The 23,174-nt window shown below is 37.3% G+C and overlaps 3 protein-coding genes across 4 annotated transcripts; all 3 read left to right on the forward strand.

The window, feature by feature from the left end:
• The first annotated feature begins 56 nt into the window (after window positions 1-56).
• Window positions 57-8,572, forward strand: LOC137820479 (ABC transporter I family member 10). Its single transcript, XM_068624595.1, has 6 exons — window positions 57-196; window positions 290-461; window positions 542-628; window positions 7,421-7,546; window positions 7,631-7,753; window positions 8,152-8,572. The coding sequence occupies exons 1-6, from the start codon at window positions 117-119 to the stop codon at window positions 8,359-8,361; spliced, it is 798 nt and encodes a 265-aa protein (XP_068480696.1). The 5' UTR covers window positions 57-116; the 3' UTR covers window positions 8,362-8,572.
• Window positions 8,573-9,731: 1,159 nt separating this feature from the next.
• Window positions 9,732-15,207, forward strand: LOC137820358 (GDP-mannose transporter GONST1). Of its 2 annotated transcripts, XM_068624407.1 has the most exons (10): window positions 9,732-9,872; window positions 9,979-10,087; window positions 10,195-10,438; window positions 10,545-10,684; window positions 11,117-11,246; window positions 12,002-12,100; window positions 13,571-13,725; window positions 13,925-14,041; window positions 14,513-14,610; window positions 14,760-15,207. In XM_068624407.1, the coding sequence occupies exons 3-10, from the start codon at window positions 10,223-10,225 to the stop codon at window positions 14,816-14,818; spliced, it is 1,014 nt and encodes a 337-aa protein (XP_068480508.1). In that variant the 5' UTR covers window positions 9,732-9,872; window positions 9,979-10,087; window positions 10,195-10,222; the 3' UTR covers window positions 14,819-15,207. The 2 variants fall into 2 exon arrangements, with proteins under 2 accessions (XP_068480508.1, XP_068480506.1); XM_068624405.1 differs by having other exon boundaries at window positions 9,798-10,438.
• Window positions 15,208-18,593: 3,386 nt separating this feature from the next.
• Window positions 18,594-20,271, forward strand: LOC137820359 (probable gamma-secretase subunit PEN-2). Its single transcript, XM_068624408.1, has 3 exons — window positions 18,594-18,782; window positions 18,879-19,138; window positions 19,971-20,271. The coding sequence occupies exons 2-3, from the start codon at window positions 18,898-18,900 to the stop codon at window positions 20,129-20,131; spliced, it is 402 nt and encodes a 133-aa protein (XP_068480509.1). The 5' UTR covers window positions 18,594-18,782; window positions 18,879-18,897; the 3' UTR covers window positions 20,132-20,271.
• The last annotated feature ends 2,903 nt before the right edge of the window (window positions 20,272-23,174 follow it).

The raw sequence follows: 23,174 nt of genomic DNA on the forward strand, positions 1-23,174 counted from the left end.
CACGTCGTTAAGAAGAGGACTCAAGTGTCCATTCATGAAAAGTTATGACCAGCTCAGGAATTTCATCTCAAAGTTAAAACGGTCGCGTAGATGAAGAATCGACGATAGGGAATGCTATGAATTTCCCTTATCTTACTGGCATCTCCGAACGTGTCGTTGCTCCTCTATATGCCACAGTTCCCGCCACAATTATCAGGTTCCATATTTCAGTTGGGCATTTTCTCGAACATGTTTTGGTGAAGTCTTGGATTTCCTCCATTTTTTTTATTGTTTCGATTTTTTTTTTCAGGGGCAATAAGGCGGAGAGTTTTTCAATTGAAGGGCGTAATCTGAGATTCTCATTCACGACGAAGCAAACGCAGGATGTACCGGTTCTTAGGGATTGTTCGATTCGCATTCCTTGCGGGCAGTTTTGGATGCTACTTGGGCCCAATGGGTGTGGAAAATCTACCCTCTTGAAGGTAGTATCAGAATTCAGAAGTGAGAGATACTGTTTGTAGTGCAGTGTTACTGGTAACGTAACGTTGTGTATGGTGTGCAGATTTTGGCTGGTCTCTTGACCCCAACTTCAGGAACAGTGAATGTGAATGGACCTAAAAGTTTCGTTTTCCAAAATCCAGATCATCAGGTTTTTATTTTCTGTCTCAAATATTATGTTAAGGTATTATTTTGTGCTAGTTCTAGGAATAGTAGATCCGAAGAACTGAATGTAGAGAACAGAACCGTGAATATCACGGTACCGAACTGTATTGAGAATAGAAGAGATGGATGAGTGAATGATTCTGAAAATCAACAACATTTACAACGAGATCAGCCTTCCTTATATAGCAAGCTGACTCCCAACACACCAACCCCTTGACACCTGGCAGCCTATTCAGATCTGACTAACACTTTTACAATTTTTCCCAAAATAGACTTTCCCTTAACAGCATCCTTGTCCTCAAGAATGAATGCTGGAAATTTTTCCTTCAAATCATAGTAATATTCCCAAATGGCATCTTCTGGAAGCTTGTGTTTCCAATTTACTAGAACCTTGATCACTGACATTTCTTTTCTTCTTACAGTCATGCGGTCTAATATAGATTCAGGCTCTTAATGTAGATGAGGGGTAGTAACCATATGGCCCACATGTTTCTTAAGTTGAGAGACATGGAATACATTGTGAATTTTGCCATGAGTTGGGAGGTCCAGTATATATGCTACAGCACCAATGCGGTCCATTACTTTGAAGCGACCAAAGTACTTAGGAGTTAGCTTGGAATTACTTCTAAAGGCCACCCAAATCTGCTTATACGGTGCAGCTTCATATAAACTAAATCTCCAATCATAAATTGTCTGTCACTCTTATGTTTATCTGCTACTTGTTTCATTCTCTCACTAGGTCTTCTCAAATGAAATTTGATTAATTTCATCATCTCTTCTCTTTTTCTCATGCTTCTATCTTCCAATTCCAGTTTTGAATCTCCGGGAAGATAAGGAAGTTTGATTGGTACTAGCTGTCCATACATTATTTCATAAGGTGTAGCTTTAGTAGGAGTATGATAGGACGTTTTATACCACCATTTTGCTAAAGGTAGCCATCTGGACCACCTATGGGGAGTATCATTACACACCTCAAATACATCTCCAACTAAGCACTACTTCGGTCTGACCCTTAGTTTGCTTGATGAAAGCTGAACCTAAACTCTTTGTAGGGTCATGAAGTCTTGCCAAAACTGGTTGGTGAATATGGCATCTCTATCACTCGTGATAGTATTTGGGAACCCATGCAACTTAAACACATACCCAGATAAGATTGAGCCACATCACTAGCTGTATAAGGATGAGGTAAAGCCATGAAATGTGCAGCTTTACTCAACCCATCTACTACCACGAATATAACCTTCTTCCCAAATGAGTTAGGAAAACCTTCAATGAAATCCATAGGGACATGTTGCCAAATATGTTCTGGGACCGGAGGGGCTGAAGTAACCTAGGAGATGCTGCAGTGTCATATTTGCATTAATTGGTGAATAAACTTCTTAATGTCATTACTCACCCCTTTCCAATGCACAATTGCTTTCACCCTCTTCATGGTAGAATTAACTCCCGAATGCCCTCCTCTGGAAGAATTATGCATCCATTTTATGGTATCATCCCTCAACTCCCTATTATTTCCAATAACCAACTTCCCCTCTCTCCTTAGTTCACCTTGCTGCCATTTATAATGTTTGTGAACAGTTGACCTCTCCTGAACCTCCTTGATAATTTCTGTAAATTCACATCATTCACCCAAGACAAATGGATACCAAATGTGCTTGTAATTGGTCAGTTATGCTGCAGCATTCTACTGCCTCTCTTCTTGAAAGAGCATTCACCACTATATTCTCTTGCCCTTTTTCTGTACTCGATTGAGAAATCAAACTCCATAAGTTTTACCAACCATTTCTGCTGAAAATCAATCAATGGACCATCTCTGATCTAGTATATACTTCAAACTGTAGTGATCTGTTTTGATAATGAAATGTCTGTTCCACAAATAATGTCTCCATTTTTGTACTGCAAAAAAATAGCTAATAATTCTTTCTCATATGTTGACAGCAATTGCTGCTGCGTGTTGAGAATTCTACTGATATAAGCTATAGGGTGCAGCCCTTGCATCAACACTGCCCCTGTTCCACCACCCCCACCCGAAGCATCAACTTCCAACACAGCTGAGTAACTTTCAACTTCTGAAATGCTAGCTTAGTCGCTTGTGACAAGCTGAATTCATGTTTTTTAGCATGTCAATTAAGGGTTTAGCAACTATTCCATACCCCTTAATAAACCTCCCGTAATATTCTGCAAGTCCCAAGAACCCTTTCAGCTGTTTAATAGTCTGTTGGAGAGGCCAATTAATCATCACTTGTATTTTACTAGTGTCAGTAGATACCTCTGCACCTGAGATGAAGTGACCAAGATACTCCACTTTATTGACCGCAAAGTAGCACTTGCTTCTTCTAGCAAACAAAAAATTGCTTCTAATAGTGAGTAACACCTGTTTAAGATGCTCCAAGTGCTCTTCCAAGCTCTTATTGTATACGAAAATATCATAAAAAAACAACGATAAGAACCACCTTAAAAACTTCTGGAATACCTCATTCATCAACCCTTGAAAAGTTGTCGGGGCATTAGTGAGACCAAAAGACATCACTACATATCGTAAGGACCTCCATGAGTTCTAAAAGTTGTTTTGCATATGTCTATAGGAGCCATTCTAACTTTATCCGGCCCTGAGATCAATCTTGGAAAAGATTGAAGATCCATCAAGCTCATCCATCAAGTCATCAACCAAAGGGATAGGAAACTTATTTTTCACCATATTCTTATTGAGTTCCCTATTATCAATATACAGGCACCATGTTCCATCTTTTTCCCCACCAAAACTACTGGCCTAGGAAAAGTATTGCTACTATTTTGTATCACTCCCAATTTTAAATATTCTTGTATCAACTTGTCAATGATATCTTTTTGTCTCTTAGCATACTGGTGCGCGCTTATTAATCAGGCCACTTCCTTGAACCACATGTATTATGTGATCATAATCCTGCCGGAAGGGTGGTAACTGAGTTGGATCCTGAAAAATCTCTTCAAACTGCTGGAGAAGTTGATCCATAGCAGTTGGAACTGTTGACTGATATGCATGCTTAGTAAGGGACCGCGGCAGACCACCATCCTCCCCTGCACAAGCTTGCAGAACTGATAGAAGCACCCCTGCAGTTATGGCCTTATCAAACTTCTGGCTCTTTCTAGACTTGATATTATGAGTAGATGCACCTCGCAACACATGTGTTTCCCTTGAATGCGGAACTCCATTGTTAATCTGTCAAAATTCCAAATAATATCACCAAGAGTAACCAACCATTCTATTCCCAAAACCAAATAACAGCAACCAAGAGGAATTAAAAACTTATCTGGTGTAAACACAGTTTGCTGGATAGTCCATGAAAACCCCTTGAGAATGAAAACAACTGTCAACTTAGAACCATCAGCCACCACCACCTGGATTGGAGGTCGGTTCTCAATCCCAACTTCTGAGCTACTTTAATGTCTAGGAAATTGTGTAGAGCCACTATCAATCAGAATGTGTAAAGGCTTTTTCTGTTGTGTCCAGTGATTCTCATAGTCCTGAAATTGGCTACCCCAGTCAATGCATTAATAGAGATTTGTGGGGACTCCCTCTCGACGTCTTAAAATGAACTATTAGCAGACTCAATCAATTCCACCAAATCTTCCGCTTCGTTCTCCACCTCAATAACATGCAGCTGAAATTTTTATGCGTCAAACTATGTTCTTGTGAGTATGGCTCATCGCAATAGTAGCACAACCCTTTTTCCTGATGCCCACTCATATAAGCAGGGTTTAAATTCTTATTTTTCCTGATAGTTGAGGCAAAGTCCTCCAGTAGAACTAGGATTCATAGTAATCGGATATGGAGGCAGTGGCTTAGAGCCTAAGAGACCTTTTTGAGACTTGATCGGTAACACTTGTTGACTAGGAGAGGAATTGGCGGCTTCATATATCCGTGCCAAAGCAAAGACTCTTCTCATCGTAGTGGGCTGAAACATCTTGACCAACATTTGGATTTCTTTCTTTAAACCCCCTAAAAAGCAACTCAACATGTAGTCCTCACTAAGATTCAGTCTCGTCACGATTGAATCAAAGTCCTCGTGATACTCAAACACATATTTCTTCTGCCGCAACCTCATCAACTAAGCCATAGGATCATCACACACTTCTCCAAACAGCTTGATGAGTAATCTTGTATATTCAGTCCAAGAAATCATCATAGAATAATGAGCTGACCTAACCAAATCCATATGCCATTGCAGAGCGTGTCCAGTTGCACATTGGAAGTTTGACTCACATCATCAAGCATATTATCAATTAATAAATAGTTTTCACATTGAAATATATCCATTGATGGACAGCTTCCTCATAAAAATGAGGGAAACGATTCTGGTCAATCTTGTTTAACAAGAATGATGTCAGTCACCTCTCGAATTAACTCCAGTGGAATTGCCATGAACATCATCAGAATGTAGCTTGACCAGTTCTTGAATTTGATCTTTAAGATAATCACCCAAGGTTTTCTGCATTGACCACCCCACCAACTCCATCAACCGAGACTCCAAGCGAATAGTCATTCTTCCTTCTAATTCTTTACTTTCTGTCGCATTATGAGTTGCCTCGGCCATGATCAAATCGCCAAAGGACCGGGCAGGCTGATACCAATTGTTAAGGCATTATTTTTTGCTAGTTCTAGGAATAGTAGATCCAAAGAACTGAATGTAGAGAAGGGAACCGTGAATATCACAGTACCGAGCTGTATTGACTTTTAGAGAGAATACAAGAGATGAATGAATGAATTCTGAAAATCAAGAACATTTACAACGAGATCAGCCTTGCCTTATATAGCAATCTGACTCCCAACACCCTAACCCCTTTGACACCTGGCAGCCTAGTCAAATCTGACTAACTTTTACAATTTTTGCTCATATAATTAATTTTTTATGCTTCTACTAGGTTCAATGCTATCTTCTTTTAAGCCAGTGTGAGCATTGATTTTGCCAAACCCAAACGGTTGATAGTCATTAAAGCACACAATTTGGGTTCCTCTGAGATGACGAGGAGTCTGTTGTTCCAATCTTGACTTGAGTCTTTAAACCAGCCAAGTAATTGTGTAGGAACTATTCACTTACTTAATGTGTCAGCATTTACTTACTTTCTAAGGCTAGGATGAGGGTGAGTCACTGCCAAGACACTTGCACATGACTATGAAGTAATATCATAAGGTGTGGTAGCCTCTGACTGTGGAATATTCTGGAGTTGCTGACATGCATGTCCTGAGCAGGCAACAGGAACCTCCTGCCTCAGTCGTAGGGAGCATCACAGGTGGTAGGTGAAAAGGCTGAACAGGCTTTAGTGGACCTCAGATGGCTCTTCGGCCCAGCAATGATTTGAGTGTGAGGGTCTGTTCTTGGTCAGATTTTATTAGATTAGGCTCGCTATTGTAGGCCTAAAACAGAAATTAACAGAAGTGTTAAATCTTTTGTGTCTATGTAAGTTAAATCTTTTCGATTTTTGTTTGAAAGAGAATTTCGTGGACTTATTTTCTACGGGAGCGGAAATAATAGCTAAAATATTGTTTTTGGATTATAAACAATTCAAATTCAAAGATGGAAACCTCATCAAATTCAGCGTCACACTATTGTTGTTAGGGGAGGAGAAAAGTAATTTCAATGTTTCTTTCTTCAGTTGCCTTGCTACTATTGCTATGCTGTTTGCTGACTTCATTCATTATATGTTACAATATAGTATTTTCATGTAATCTTTCTGATGGAAGATTTAAGAATAAGTTAACAGCTCAAACTGTAGTTAACCTGTCCTCTGACTATTTTCTTTCTTTCTTTTTCTTTTGGGATAAACAACCTTAGACTAATGTTTAAGCAAATATGTGCCTTAACTTTTTCCAAGAAAACGTCCCGAATGGGGAAATGAGTGTTACAGTTTCCATAGTACTTATCTCTATTGCCGCTGTCCTGACCTCTACTAATACCCTGTTAGAATTCCAGATTTTAGATTTGATTGTTTTTTCTTCATGTCTATTCTATAGAAGAAGCTTGGCTTCTTTTTCCTTTGCATCCCGGAGGGTAACAAATCATGGTTGACTTTTTCATTCTATTTTTCTTGTTAACCAAATGTTTAGCTTTTGTAGATTGTTGACATATTATTTATTCAAAAATTACTGATGTTACCTCAACAAATTAAAATCTTAATACAAGCAGCCTCCTCCACGAAGGGATTTTTTTGGGGGTGGGTTTAGAGTTTAGAGTTTAGGATAAGGGAATGAGTGTTACAGCCTCCTCCACCAAGCACATCGGACTGCATGTTTAAGTTTTGCAGATTCTTATGTGGAGGTAACAGAGAAGTATGCTCCACCACCTTACGTATAATCTCCTTTCCAGGTTTTGAATTAAAAGTAATGTAAAGGAAAGTGAAGGAAGAAAGGTGGTTTGTTTAGGGCATTTATTTGTCAGATCTTCTCCAAATATTCCCTTTCATGTTTTCCTTCATTTCAGATAATGGAGAATTTGCTTGATTTCTTTGTTCTTTACAATAACAGGTGTCTGTTGTCATAGTGCCATCTTATAAATTTTAATAGGTTGATTGTGTATACTTGTAAATATCCTTCTATCAAATCTGCTTTTGAATATTTTCTCAATGTTTGCAATTCAGATACAACGATTGTGATAAAAAAAATAAAAAAATAAAAAAGTTAAATACCTGATTTTGTTATCAATGTATAGTCACCAAAAAAGATCTACTGAAAATTTACAGCCTGAATCCATATGATGTATATAATCAGACTGTCAACTGAGTAGCTTTATATTTGTTGCAGGTGGTGCTGCCTACTGTAGATGCTGATGTTGCATTTGGTCTTGGTAAGATCGATTTAACTCACAATGAAGTCAGATCTAGGGTGTCGAGAGCTTTGCATGCTGTAGGCCTGTCTGACTACATGAAGGTAATAGGGACAGCAACCTAGAACACTTAAAACAAATGTGTAAATTATATAATAAGTAAACTTTCCTTTGGTTGCAATATTCAGAGATCTGTCCAAACTCTGAGTGGTGGTCAGAAGCAGAGGGTTGCCATAGCTGGTGCTCTAGCAGAAGCTTGTAAAGTTCTGTTGTTGGATGAGCTCACAACATTCTTAGATGAAACTGACCAGGTAATCCATGAATTGTGATGTTTGCTGTATCATGTCATATTTGTTGTAAAATCACAAATATTGAGGTCCTGAAATAGTTGGAAGCAAGGGACTTTCTCCATCTACAAAATAGTAGTGATACTATTTACTATTTCATGCATGGTATAATTTTCTTTACGGATGCCTTTCATCAGTATCTGATACATTCAAGCTGACAGAACAATGCCATGGGGGACAGTGTCTATTTTAGCTTTCTTATATATGAATGAATATGTGGCTTTTTGAATTCTAAACATACAGTTAACTTAACATGGCTTCAGTTTTCGTGCTTGCGGTTGAATACGTTCATATTAGTTATTGTGAAAGTTGTGTTGTAAGACCAACACTTTCTAATAGATGGCTTGCACTTTTCATTTAAGGTCGGGGTTATCAAAGCTGTCAGGAACTCTGTGGATACCTCTGCAGAAGTTACGGCATTATGGGTCACCCATCGTTTGGAAGAACTAGAGTATGCAGATGGTGCCATCTACATGGAGGATGGGAAAGTTGTCATGCAAGGAGATGCTGCTAGCATTAGGAGTTTCATTGAAGCCAGACAATCTGCTTATATAAACCAGATTAATTCTTAAATAAGTCTTCTTTGTTTCTGAAAACGTTTCCCGTTACTCATTGAAACTAAACTAACATGATTAGGAGGTAACATCACTGTATCTCATCTTATTTTTGTCTTTTAAAAAATTTCAAATAAGGAGAGCAATTATTTAAAGTACACTTTTTTGTAGTTCAAATTCTTGTATGTGAATATGATGCTGAAGAGTTACTCCAATCTTATTTTGGCTAGATGTAATTCCATTGAAATTTATCCATTGGAGACTTCTTTTGTTTCCACAAAAAATTGAAACAAGGAGAGATTTCAAAATATTACAAGAGTTAAATACAATTTAGTTCTATAATCTTGAATTTAACTAAGTCAAAGGAGATCATAATTAAGACACTTTGAAAACCAAAGTTTCAGAATTTATTATTTCATTCTGTCAATTCTAATTGGTCACAATGCATCAAGAGCAACATTTTTGCTCAAGTACGTTACATGGGTTTTTATTTTATCAAAATTATATATATCTCGAGTGCTGAGTCATCTCATCTACCGGCTGCTACTATTGCTAGGTCGCCATATTAATATCATGTAGTTAGGGAAACTATGTTATGTTGACATTTTTAATAATCTTAGTTGAAGCGTAACAGAAACATTAGTAAAATTCCACTACAATAAAAGCATGTGAAAAATTGGTTTGAGTTAGTGGATACTTTTGATTTTGAATATTCTGGTGTTGTTTGGTTTTTGGGGTCAAACACAAACATCTTATTATTCTAAAGTGGCAACTAACCTTCGCGTCGCCTTGTTTTTTTCGGTACATCTCATTTTCTTCATGGGTACATATCCAACCCTTATCATACATGCCACGGCTCAACTACACAACAAGTTGCGTAATTTTCTGATGTGATTGCTGACGAATAAAAAACAAAATGATTTCCTTTTTCACATTTATCCGCTGAGAATGGTTTTTTCGTTAGTTTAGTTTAGAAAGTTAAAAGAAAAATGGTAATGATGAAGCAAACAAAAACCCAAAAAATCAATATCTTTATTGGACTATTCTATAAAATAAATATTTATCACAAATATAAATAATAAACAATCTAAGACTTGTTTTTATAAGTAGTCAAAATTCATCTAGTAATATTCATTTTCTCCCAAGTTGGACTTAACTAAAATCTCTCTAGTTTAATAACCATGGTTTTTGTATTAATTTTTATACTATCAATCAACTAAAAATGATTCTTTACCAGACTTGCACAATAGTTATTGTTAAAATTAACAATTTAATTAAATATCAATAGACATGGTGATCATGATTTTAAGCTTGCAATATTTACTTAGGGCTAATAATGGTAGCAGCAACAGCCGTGGAAAATGGGAACAAATGAACTGACATCATTCAAAAAACAAAAACAAGCCGAAGACTTTAGAACATTTAATTAAAAGCCATCACGAACCCAAGCAACAGGGTATCTTTGCCATCCACGGTTCCGGCGAATTGCAAAAGGACAAAACTCAACAAAGAAAAATCCACAAAAGTTGGTACGAAGTTTCCACTTTCAAAATTCTCAAACCCTCTTTGTTCTCTCCGTACATCAACGCCGTTTCTGGCTCATTTAATCCCCAAATTTCATCATTTATTTTTCAGCGCTTCTTTGTCTTCCTTTGAATCCAATTCTCGCCAATAAAACGATTACAGTGATTATTCTTGATGGGTTTTTCTCGTCGATCATAATCATATCTGGGTTTGTGAAAAAGGTTTTTCCTTTCCAAGTGTCTACTTACTTGTCGATCCTGAGCTCCATAACTTGAACACTGTGGAACTGTCAAGTTTTTTTTTTTTTTTTTGCGTTGAGCCAATTCTGCTTAAGGCATAACTGGATCACGTGAAAATGATGCCTTCATCTCCCAATGAAGAACAACGTGACGTGGAAAATTCCAAGTTCGACAAAGACAAAGAAAGAAGTGCAAGGGTAGTAAAAGTCCACAATCAGGCCTTCTTGTCTGGACTTGCATATTGTTTTTCCTCCTGTGGCATGATATTGGTTAACAAGTTTGTACTTTCCAGCTATGACTTTAATGCTGGGATATCCTTGATGTTTTACCAGGTATTTGATTATGTGTCCTTTGAATCGTTTACCCCTTTGTGTTTAGCATAATGATGTGGGAGTTGCTTGAGCTGGATTGATTGTGACTCATTTTATGTGGATGCAGAATTTGATTTCAGTTGTCATTGTTTCCGTGTTGAGTATTCTGGGTTTAGTTTCAACCGAGCCGTTGACATGGAGATTGATTAAGGTCTGGTTGCCTGTGAATGTTATATTTGTTGGAATGCTCGTCACAAGTATGTTTAGGTATGCAGTCTTCAACTTTGTGACTCTTATAATGTTTTTGTTCTCGCCTTCCTTAGGTTATTATTATATTACCTGAGGGGGATGCTTGTCATAGATGCTTTATGACTGCTTTGTGTGTGCCTTTTTTTTAATCTTGTCTAATGCTAGGAGTGAAACTACGTCGGTTTTAAACAAATATTTTGCAGAATGTACTGATGGATTCTGTTTACATGAGTAATCATGAAAGGGAAACATTGTGCATAAATTCAGGGAAGAATTATTCTTATTTGAGGAGCATGGAGTTCTAAACCTGTTCTAACTTTTTATCGTCCAACATGTGATCTTAGCATACATTATCTGTACCGGTGTCAATATATGAACTGAAATTACAATAGAGCAGTTTGTCAGTCGCTTGCCTGTGTCTTTTTACTTATCCATTTGTATTATGTGCAGTTTGAAATACATTAATGTAGCCATGGTGACAGTCCTGAAGAATGTTACTAATGTCATAACTGCCCTTGGTGAAATGTACTTGTTCAAGAAGCACCACGAAGGCAAAGTCTGGGCAGCTCTATTTCTAATGGTATGTTGAAGAGATTGACATCTGAATCTTGCAATCCCTTTATTTTGACTGTTCAAAGCCCTGACTATGATGTAGAATAACAAATTCAGATATTGTACCCTTGAATATGAACCTTGCAATCTCTTTATTTTGCCTGCATCTCCTACAATCACTACTACTCTTGCCAACATAATTGTATTGTTTAATTATAGTTATCCAAGGATGTAGTCACTATGAAAGTTCACTAGTGAAATAGACTTTGTGTTGTAATCTCAAATTCTTTCTTAGTGAATTTCTAATTGTGGACGTAGACTGTGTTTCGGTCGATCACGTAAATTTCTCTGTGATTTTTTGTTTACTTTTCCTATTTACCTTCTGTATGTTCTTGCGGTTTCTTACGTTATCGTTTAGCGTTTGTGAGTGGTTTACGGTCTAGTGAATTTGTGTCTATTTCTTAACAGTAACCAAATTCCAACATATTCATAGGTAGTCAGGCTCACCTAAAATTCTATGTCATTCTGGAAAGTGTGTAGTTGCTTGATTGTCATGGCTTGTATGGGGATTACTTTGCAAGGGTCTATCCTGCTACCAACAATGCATTTGTTACTGTGTGGATTTTTCTGTTTTGATTTCACACTTACTATAAACATCTTTTATTTTGTTGAACTCGTATAGCTGTTTACTGTATAGACTCTCTTGAAACTATGCATTATTTGGATCCTTAACAAGTTTTATGTATAAAACAGCCTAAAAGAATGTCCTTTTTTCCATTGCAGATCATTTCAGCAATAACGGGAGGGATTACTGATCTCTCTTTTAATTCAATTGGCTATGCTTGGCAGACACTAAACTGTTTCTTAACTGCATCATATTCTGTGAGTATTATGTTTTATGATTTTAAGCTTCATTGTTATAATAAGTTTCATTTTTTTTATTTCCACTCTGGTTTCCATTACTTCCTGGATATGTTTAAAAGGAAAGTTCAACTGAATACTTGAAGATGTAACTTTAAAACTATAACTTTTTAGTCTTTGACTTGAGAGCTAGGATATTAATCTAATATCATTGTATATGCATAAATTCAATCATGTCTTTGTCTTGCTAAAGTCTATTACTGTTTGGTTATGATCACTGTGTCAGATTAGATAACCTATAAGTTAGTTTGGTTACCTACAATCAGTGAAGGGCACTTGTGTAGAAAAAAAGAGAGAAGAGGGACTAAGATAATTTGTGAGAGATTTGGGGACTTTGGACATTAGGAGGTGCAAACCCTCAAAGTTCTGCAATGCAGTGTTGTAATCAGAGGAGGTTTTCCTATTCTTTGTAGTAAGATATCAGATTTATATCTTTATTGCAATGTTCTTATGATTCTTTCAGCCCCATTTCATATTTTTGGTTGATTCTGTTGGAGTTAAGTGTGAGTTGGAGTCTCACATTGGGTAAAAATATGTAAGAAGAACAACATACCCGCATACCTATTGCCTTTAAGGTTTTGGGATGAAGGTGGTGTCATGCTTCCTTATGTGGGTTTGCCCATGACTTATATGTTCTACATCTTCCCCATGTCTCCTCTCGAAAAGACCCAACAAAATGGTATTAGAGGTGTTAGTCCTAGTGACTGGCTCAGATGAGTACCGATGTGGATTGGGTAAAGAATGTTTTTACTCTAGGCATAACCAATGTGAAAGGGAGTCCACTTGACAGAGAGTTTGTTGAAGTCAAGTGTTGACTCCACGTGGGTAAAATTATGCAAAAAGAGCAACATATAAAGAAAAAAGATTTATAAATCCATTAATTTAAAGTTTTTGGGTTGTAGGTGGCGTCATGATTCCTTATTTAGGTTTGCACATGACTTGTATCTTCCAAATCTTCCTAGTTTTTCCCCTTAAAAAACCCAACAGTTTCAACAATGATCTAAACATATGCCATAAATGTTATTTTCATTTCTCTCTGGCTAAGGACCGGCTTAGACTTGGTTGAAAGACAAAAGTAAGATTAAATGAAAATATATATGAATTGATATAGTTCATCACGGATAAATTGAATTGAATAGTTTATCCATCAGACTTTCCAACATGAAGACAAATTATTCATCACCTACTCCTGGTGAGAAAACTGAGTCAATACTTTTCAGTTTGACCTGTTACTTGCTTTTGTGGGGTTTCTTCAATCATAATACTTAGTTACTTCTACATATACATGGAGGAGGTTTAATTTGGTTTTGGGTTTAAAAGGATAATATACTGTCATAGAAAGTGTGTATGTAGAATTGTAGATATATCACTGAATTAAATTTAGCTTTTAGTATAGTTTGCTTATCAGTTGTTTTGATTTTATTGGTGCAGCTGACTCTTCGTAGGGTCATGGATACAGCAAAGCAAGTTACCAAATCTGGAAATTTAAATGAGTTTTCAATGGTTTTGTTGAACAACACCCTTTCTTTGCCTCTGGGATTTTTCCTGATTGTTGTTTTCAATGAGGTGGATTATCTCTTAAGAACGTAAGTTATTTCCTATACTTTTCCCAATTTTACCTCGCTGTTTTTTTTTATAAATTTTTATAGAAACACATATCTTGAATCTCAAAAAGGTGTTTTTATGTCATAAATTGTTTAGGTTATGTCTGACAACCGAAGTAAAAAGATACTTACTGTCTTTCTTTTTCTAATACTATTTAAAATTATGTATTTCAATTTACAGGCCACTTCTGAGATTGCCTAGCTTTTGGTTGGTGATGACCTTTAGTGGAATTTTGGGTCTAGCAATCAGCTTTACATCCATGTGGTTTCTTCATCAGACTGGAGCTACGACTTACAGGTGAGCTCCCTCCCCCAAAAGAGAGAGAATAATCCTTACCTTAACCACCTTCTATTTCCAATATGTTAATGCGATAAATTAAAATATAGATACATTACAGTTCCCTGACACTTTCTTTTGAAATTGAACCTCATGGATATTATATTAGCAGAACTCATGATGGTAAATGTGTGTCTGAAGTAGTTTTACATGTTATTGGCAATGCCTGTGTGTGTGCTTTGGCTTAGAATAGTGCCTTTACTGCTCTATCTAGGGCTCTCTGGCTTAGTGTTGGATGTGTCTCATTTGAAGCAAAACAAGTCATACCCTGTCATTTTTTGTGATGACTACATAATGAGCCATGCACCTAGATTGTTGGAACAATTTTTTTTTTATTAAATCTAGATTCAAAGCCTTTAATGTTATGGTATATCAGAAAATGCCACTATTTTAATTTTGTTAGACATATGTAACTAGTTTTTCCATCTGCAGTCTTGTAGGTTCACTGAACAAGATACCACTTTCAATTGCTGGCATCCTTCTCTTCAAAGTTCCTACTAGTTTGGAGAACTCTGCTAGCATTTTGTTTGGTTAGTTCTTTAAATTAACCGAACTTGAAGTGTTACTATTGTCACTTTCATCATGGTTGTTTTTATAATTATTATTATTCCCATAAAGTGCATTAGCTTGCCTTTGTATTACATTTTGTTTCATCACTAAAGTAGAAATGCAATTGTAGGTCTTCTGGCAGGAGTATTTTTTGCAAGAGCCAAAATCAGGGAGAGATCTCAATCCTGAAGAACAGCAAAGGCCTACGTGATAATTAATGTTTACACTAGAAGGGATTATTCCCATCTAAGAAATTTGATTTCTGGGTTAAGTTGGACATGCACTTCAAGCCTGTGAGGTGTTGTCAAGAGATGGCATCAGCTAAACTGACTCTCCCCCCTTTATATATCCAACTTGGGGATGGTTCATGATTTCTTCTCCAAGGGACAGTTTTGGGATCTTTTGAGGAAGTCTTTGCTTGGATTCATTGCATTGGCTCACATTGGGAGGAAAATTTGCCACTAATTTGTATCATGTGACTTCATTATTCACATGTATCATCACATTATGATTTGTTTGATATGAAAACATTGTAATGAGAAAAAAAAAGTTGATCTTGCCTTTTGGGGCAAGGGTTATATTTTGCCCCCTTTTTATTTGTTATTTGATCTCTTTATTGAAAGGAAAATTTTTATTTGTTCTTTGATATTTTTTTTAATGACTCAAAAGCAATAAAAAGAAAGTTTTATAATTTTGTTTATCATAATCTAAATTTTTAGGTTTAGTTAAAATATTTTGCAATAAAAAAGCAATATTCTTAATATTTTGTGTCATACAATATAAATAAAAAGTAAGATGGAAACAAAAAAAGTTTGGCTGCAGTGATAAAAGTCAATTTGTATAAAATATATTTGAAATAAATAAAATAGTAGAACTATTTTTTTTTCTTCATTTTATCTTATCTTTTAGCAGTATTTAAAATTTTCTGTATAACAAGTTAATGATATCAACATTTTCTGTTCAAATGCAACAAAAATAAATAAATCGCTACGCAGAAAAAAATCTGTATGTTAGGTAAAAGTACTGAATTATAACTTGTTTTAGATACAAGCGATAACAGAAAAAACAATATAATATATGAAAACAATTTATTTAATTTAATTTATTTTACCATAATTTAAAATTTTGTATGTAAAAATGATTTTGATATATTCATAGTTTATGAATGAAAATATGATTTTGAATTGATTTACTTAATTTTATTTTTTTATTTGAAGTTGTAAAAAAATATGAATTTGCTATCTTTTAATTTTGTTTGGATGAATTTATGAGAAGTGAGGAAAAAAAGTAAAAAATAAAATAAAATAATTTAAATTGAATTAAAAAAGTGAAGAAATAAAAAAAAAGGTAAATTTTGTAAGTGAAAATGGTTAATTTAAGTATCTTGATTTTTTTTTATAAAACGTTATGGTCTTGATACCGAATATGTCCTCGTATTATCGTAGATTTAGTAAAAAATAATAATTATACTTCATAATCCAAAAATAAGTGAAACAATTATAAAAAAAATTGTAGTAAAAGAAAGTGGCTAATTTAAAAGAATTGTAAAAAGTTCACAATTAATTTATTTTTGCAATTATTGTAATGTTATTGAATTGAAGTAGTTAAAAAAGTAACAACATAAAGGGTAATTTGAACATCAAATCAAAGGAAGCAACATAGACTTCAAATATCTTAGGATAAAATACTCTTCAAACATTATTAGAAAATTAAACTAAAAAGGTAAAATTCAATAAATAATATTTTTAAAAAACTATATAATTTCTAAAAATTACGTTAGATATAAACTAATTTTGATTTATAAAAAAATATTTTAATTTTTATTCTTATTTTGTCTCATAAACACCGTTTTAAATTTGTTCAAAAGAACCCTATTCTGTAAACACTTACTTTTACAGCATCACTACTACATAACATTGTAAGATGGGTTTGTGAGAATGTAAAACGACAGCATTGTCGTTTGACATTTATTGGATAATACTTCTTCATGTCGTGTTACATTTGAGAGGAAATGCAAGAGAGTAGTTGGTCCATTGTTATTCTTTCAATCAAAGCTGAAATCTTGACAAGCTGGTCATTCAGTTGTTGAAGGTACGAATTGATAGTCCGTACAGTTTTTTCCCTATTTTGACAAGTGTAATGGGAATGGGAATAGAATTATGATAATGGTTTCGTGTGGTCCTTTATTTTGGTGGTCCTATGTTTTTCCAGTGTTAGGTAAGTGTTGTTCTTCATTTACTTTACTGTTTACACTTTCTCTTCGAACGATGTTATAGGTATAAAATATTTATTGGTTTTGTCAGAAAATATAACCGATCGCATTTAGTAGAATATTTTTTCTGATTACTTTTTCTTTTCCATTCAGAAAGGACTTGAGACCTTATTGAAGAAATTCCAGGTCAGTTATGGATCAACTTAATGTCGTACTGTTTTTTTTTTTTATGATTTAGGGCATGGATAAGTTTATGCTTAAAGTGTATAGGGGGTTTATCTCTGTGAAATCAAGCAAACCAGAGGATGAGAATGGGAAATAGTATATTAGGATGTGGACGAGGATTACTAGAGTTATTAGGAGTGGTTGGACCAAACAATGGAAATTGATCTTGCATACATAAACAGTATGTGGTATAAAACAGAAGGGAAGGTGCTATATGTTAGCTTAAAAGAAGTGAGATATATGATTCTAGTACTATGGAAATGGACATTATATTTGGTGAATCAGTGATGGACATGGACATTCCACAATTAGATGCAGCGAGTACTCGAGGAAAAGTTGATGTTGGAAAGGATGCGGAGCATGGTAAAGATGATGTTGGGGTGATGATAGTGCAGTGGATGATCAGGAGCTTCCTGTTGCCGATGTATTTGACAATGTGAACCAAGTGGTAGTGGAATTGTGAAAGATTTGGACAATGCAAACAGCAGTAATAAAGAAAATAATGCATCATCACAGGGAGAAACTTCTGAACAGAGGTAGAGTAAGAATGCAGATATGAAAATTCTGCAACACCTGTGATAGGAGAAGTAAAATTGAAGTCCTACATGAATAAGAAAGCATAAGGTTGCACCGCCTAAGGAAAGGGGTAAGCCTCATGAAAAGGTAGTTAGTGAATTCCAGTAGATCAAGAACACTGAAGTGATGATGTGAGAGTTGGGAATGGAGAGTAAGATTTGAAAAGTGGAGGATTATCAGATTCAGAAAGTTTGATGACGCACAAAGTGGAGGAGAGATATGGTTCGGGTATGGAGACAAAATGTTTTTCATTATTCAAGATACCAAAGGAATGAATGAAGATAAATGTAGTTAGGGGCAATTTTTGCATGTAAAGATGATTTTAAGAATGTTATTATTGCTGCATATGCTATGCATTTTGGAAGATGGAAAGGATATAAAATTCTAAAAGAGATTACTGCCTTGAGTTACTCCTGTACAACAATTTTAAGTAATTTACAGGTAAGCAATTAAATGAGTAAATTTTTCTAATGGTAGAAGTTTCTGGACTTGGCTTCAAGGATTTTTTTCTGATTTTAATTTCATGTCTAACCATGATATTTTGAAAACCTACGTTATTAGATGATTTGGAGAATGAGAAATTTTGCTGGTTTCCAACATTGATTTCATTCTTAATTAGAAGTCACACACAGAGTTATATCGATATAGCAGAAAACAATTGTTGGATTTTCAAAACTTAAACCAAATAGTTAACAAACTCTAGTTAAATGATCAAATTAATGGACTAATTACAAAGTAACTATATTTTCAAATATTAAAATTATTTATATTCAATAAAAAAATGAAATAACAAATGGAAAGAATACACGCATAACGACGTATCGATTTTTTACTATCATCTACATATTATTATGTACAGTGATTATCTTATTTTTTACAGCAATTATTTTGAAATTATATAAAAGAATTAAAATAAATAAATAAATATATATATATATATATATTCACAGTGGCATTTATTTTAATTTCCTTGCCATTTTTTTCCTTGTGGAGTTAAAAGACGGAAACAGATAGGAAAATGGAGGATTGAATAATCTGAATTTGAGTTGTGTTAGTTTTTCTTTTACATGGCATGCAATCTGAATCAAAATCAGAGGCAGTAGTGAAGTGACTTAACGAGACGAACCATCTATTTGCACTGTAAGTTACTTAATGATGAATTTCCACTCAAATTAAGACATTGATTAAATTTCGCTTACCAAACAACAAGATTCAACAAAATCTCTGTCTTGTTAGGTCATCGTAGATCGCATAGATGGAGACACAGAACAACAATCCAAACCCTAACCCTCATCATCGGAATTCGCTACCGTCATCGTTGCCGGTGTGGCCAACGATCGATGGGTCGTTGGGGTTGTCGGAGGAAGAATCGGTGAGCTACGCCCGGAGGTTTTACAAGTTTGGCTTCGCTCTTCTCCCTCTTCTTTGGGCCGTCAACTGCTTCTACTTCTGGCCCGTTCTTCGCCACTCTCACTCCTTCCCTCGCATTCGCCCATGTATCATAACCTAACCCCTCTTTTATAGCACTTCAATTACTTGCCAAATTGTGCACTCCTTTTTCTTTTAAGTGGTGGCAACCATTACCGATTATTATGCATTATTTGCTTCAACTGTTTCTGTTTTCGAATGTCTAGAGCAAGTAATTATCTGGAACTAGAAAGGGCCAGAAATTGAATCTTGGGTTGAACTGATGTATTCAGAATTTGACCTTATGCTCTTTTTAGTATCTGAAGATGATGAGTTTGTCATATGGTGTTTTTTCACTATACCAATTAGTTTCAAATTCATGTCATCAAGAAAGCTCTCGTGTCATTCTTGGTAGTTCTGGTCGAATTAGTTCTTTTTTTTCTCAATTGTTTTCCTTTTGAGATACGGTAGGATACTACGGGTCTGTTTGGATTTCAGTCGTAACGTCCAAACTAACCTATAATCCAAAATGTTTGGATTATATCAACATGTTGGACACTTTTTTTTCAGATCAAATTCACCTCAAATTGCGGTTGACTTAAATACAATGAGTTGCTTGTTTTTCAATTCCAATTGAGTTCAACTCAACTTAATTTTCTAACTGAAATCCAAGCACACTAACTTGGGGCACCTTTTTCAAAGAGTACTCAAATCTTGGCAACGATCGTGTCTGGAACAGATTTTTTCAGAACGAAAAAAATTAAACAGTTGATTCAACCGTAACTAGTAAGAATATGCCAGCTGGTTTACTGGTTTTAAATGAATATGCTTTCTGATTTTAAGTAATTTGGTGGTTAATTTAGATAGATAATGATTTGGTTTAGAGGCTGTTGATTTAGTTTGTTTGACATGTTTGTACAGATGTTGTTGGATCAGCAGTTGGGTTTGCAGTGTTTGCAACCGTTCTCTGTTCTTGGGCTCTAACATTTGCCATTGGAGGGGAACGCCTCCTCGGACCTGTTTGGGATCAATTGGTTATGTACAATCTTGCTGATAGGTTAGGCCTAACAAGCTGGAGCTAGTTGTGTGGTACCTCTTATACATGTATTTTGATCTTTTATTACCACATTTACCTTCTTCCATGCCTCGTGAATGCACTTGCATTTACATATACATTTTACAATATTCTATCGTTGAATAGATAAGCAATGTTTTGGAAGTAGATTTAGATCTTGGTTTCTTCACCCCACTGTGTGTGTTATAATTTGTTGTTTATGAAAGATTTATTATCTCATTTTGCTGTATTATTATTATTATCTTATGTACAAATACAAGGATCGTAAGTTTACCAGTAGCCCTTAGGAGACAATGCAAGCAGGATAATTGCTTGGCTGCCACTTTCTCCTATAAAGTTCATAACTCACTGACCAAACAGTATTAGTACGCTGATTGGAAATATTACTAAACAAAATGAAAAGGAAATTCAAATTTATTGTGTTTATGTTTTTTCAGTTTTTTAAAAGCTGAGTTTTAAGTAGTGGGAATGAGATGCTACGGAAGATAAGGAGTGACAGAAAATTGAAACAATTTAAAGATTTTCTACATTTAAAGAAGTGGTAATACTTTTGTAAATGGTTTTCAAAAATATGAAACAGGCTTTAAGAAAGTGGTTTTTCCGTGTGGTTGTTCTTCTGTAACAGAGGGAGTTCTACTGTGCTTCACTTACTCCTATGATGGTGATAAGTAAGGGATGTTTCTTTCTGCACCCCTACATTTTTCTTTTTACACCCCTACATTCATGTGCAACTACAAAAGTATCCATGAGACTTTTCAAAAATCCTAACGCAACATATCACGGTGTCTGTTTCTTTCTTTCTTCTTTGCCATAGTTGTGTATAGGGGTGGTCATGGATTGGATTTTTTAAAATTATCTATATCCAATCCAAATTCAAATGAATGGATTGGATTTAAAATTCATATCCATTTTAACTATATCAAATTTAAATGGATCATTTTTAAATCCATTTAAAGTGGATTAAATCTAGATTCTATCCATTTTGTTAATTAGATTAAATCCACTTTGTCAATTACATTAAATCTATTTTGAGATGGACACGGACTAACTTGGCTCGAACCGGGCCTACATCGACTCCACCTGAACGCAGACCAACTCGGTTCGACATCGGCCCGGGCCCGGACGACTCGACAACAACTCGAGCCCAAACGAATCAACATCGGCTTGGGCCTAGACGACTCGACAATGGCCTGGGCCTGGATGATTCGACATCAGCCTGAGCCCGTTCGACTCAACATCGACTTGGGCCGCTCGAATCGACATTAGCCAGGACCAAATCGACTCGAAAATGGCCTGGGCCCGCTCGGCTTGACATCGGCCCAGGTGCGCTTGGCTCGACATTGGACAGGGCCCAATCGACTCAACATAGACCCGCGTGCCCGGGAGACTCGACATTGGCTTGTCCCGGCTCAGCTCGACATCGACCCGGTCTTGAACGATTCAACATCAGGCCCTGGCCCTAGCCCAGACAACTCAACATCAGACCTGGGCCCACACGACTCAACATCAGGCCTGGGCCTAGACGACTCGACATCGGCCCGGGCTCGCTCGGCTCGACATTAGCTAGAGTCCAATTGAATCGACATCGATTCGGGCCCGCTCCACTCGACATCGACCCGAACCCGGACGACTCGACATCAATCCGAGCCCGGACGACTCGACATCGATCCGGGCCCGGACGACTCGACATTGATCCGAGCCCAGACGACTCGACATAGACCCTGGCCCGCTCCACTCGACATCGGTCCGGGCCTGTTTAGCTGGATATCGACCCGGGCACGAGAGACTCGACATTGGCTCGGGCCGGCTCAGCTCGACATTTGCCCGGGCCCAATCAACTCGACATCAGCCCGGGCTGGGGAGACTCATCGGCTTGGGCTCGGTAGACTCGACATTGGTCAGGGCCTAATCGACTTGACATCGGCCCTACCCCAATCAACTTGACATTGGCCCGGGCCCGACCGATTCAACATGGGTCCGAGCCCAAACGACTCAACATCGGTCCGGACGACTCGTCAATGGCCCTGGCCTGGATGATTCGACATCGGCGCGGGCCCGCTTGGCTCGACATTAGCCAGGGCCCAATCGAATCGACTCGGGCTCGCACCACTTGACATTAGCAAGGGCCCATACGACTCGACATAGACTCAGGCCCGCTCCACTCGACATCGACGTTGGTCTTTTCAGCTTGATATCGGTCCAGGCCCGGGAGACTCGACATTGGCCCTGGCCCGGGAGACTCGACATGAGCCAAGGTCCAATCGAATCGACTCGAGCCTGCTCCACTCGACATCGGCCCGGGCCCGCTCCACTTGACATTAGCCAGGGCACATACGACTCGACATAGACTCAGGCCCGCTCCACTCGACATCGACCTGGGCCCGTTCAGCTCAATATCGGCCCAGGCCCGGGAGACTCGACATTGGCTCGAGCCGGCTCAGCTCTACATTGACTCGAGCCGGCTCAACTCGACATTGGCTCGAGCCGGCTCAGCTCGACATTGGCCCGGGCTCGGGAGACTCGACATTGGTCCGGGCTCGGGAGGCTCGACATTGGTCAGGGCCCAATTGACTTGACATCGACTCGGGCCCCTCGACTTGACATTGGCCCTACCCCAATCAATTCGACATTGGCTCGGGCCAGAACGATTCAACATGGGCTCCGGCTCAAACGACTCAACATCGGGCCCGGGCCCAAATGACTCAACATCAGGCCCAGGCCCAAATGACTCAACATTAGGCCCGGGCCTGGATGATTCGACATCGGCCCGGGCACGCTCGACTCGACATCGGTCCGGGCACATTCGGCTCGACATCAACCCGAGCTCGGGAGACTCGACATTGACCCGGGCTTGCTCAGCTCGACATTGGCCTGGGCCCGTTCGGCTTGACATCGGCCCGAGCCCGGGAGACTCGACATTGGCTCGGGTCCGCTCGGCTTGTCATTGGCCCAGGCCCGCTCCACTCTACATCGGCCTGGGCCCGAGAGACTCGACATTGGCTCGTGCTCGTTCGGCTTTACATCGACTCGGGCTTGCTCAGCTCGACATT

The sequence above is a fragment of the Phaseolus vulgaris genome, chromosome 9, assembly GCF_000499845.2.
Source record: "Phaseolus vulgaris cultivar G19833 chromosome 9, P. vulgaris v2.0, whole genome shotgun sequence".
NCBI classification, from domain to species: domain Eukaryota; kingdom Viridiplantae; phylum Streptophyta; class Magnoliopsida; order Fabales; family Fabaceae; genus Phaseolus; species Phaseolus vulgaris.

Coding starts and splice junctions, on each gene's coding strand:
- LOC137820479 (XM_068624595.1), top strand. CDS start 117: ATGAATTTCCCTTATCTTACTGGCATCTCCGAACGTGTCGTTGCTCCT. Junction 197..289: donor GTTCCCGCCACAATTATCAG/GTTCCATATTTC, acceptor TTTTTTTTTCAG/GGGCAATAAGGCGGAGAGTT. Junction 7,754..8,151: donor TCTTAGATGAAACTGACCAG/GTAATCCATGAA, acceptor TTTTCATTTAAG/GTCGGGGTTATCAAAGCTGT.
- LOC137820359 (XM_068624408.1), top strand. CDS start 18,898: ATGGAGACACAGAACAACAATCCAAACCCTAACCCTCATCATCGGAAT. Junction 19,139..19,970: donor CTTCCCTCGCATTCGCCCAT/GTATCATAACCT, acceptor ATGTTTGTACAG/ATGTTGTTGGATCAGCAGTT.
- LOC137820358 (XM_068624407.1), top strand. CDS start 10,223: ATGATGCCTTCATCTCCCAATGAAGAACAACGTGACGTGGAAAATTCC. Junction 11,247..12,001: donor GGGCAGCTCTATTTCTAATG/GTATGTTGAAGA, acceptor TTTCCATTGCAG/ATCATTTCAGCAATAACGGG. Junction 14,611..14,759: donor CTCTGCTAGCATTTTGTTTG/GTTAGTTCTTTA, acceptor ATGCAATTGTAG/GTCTTCTGGCAGGAGTATTT.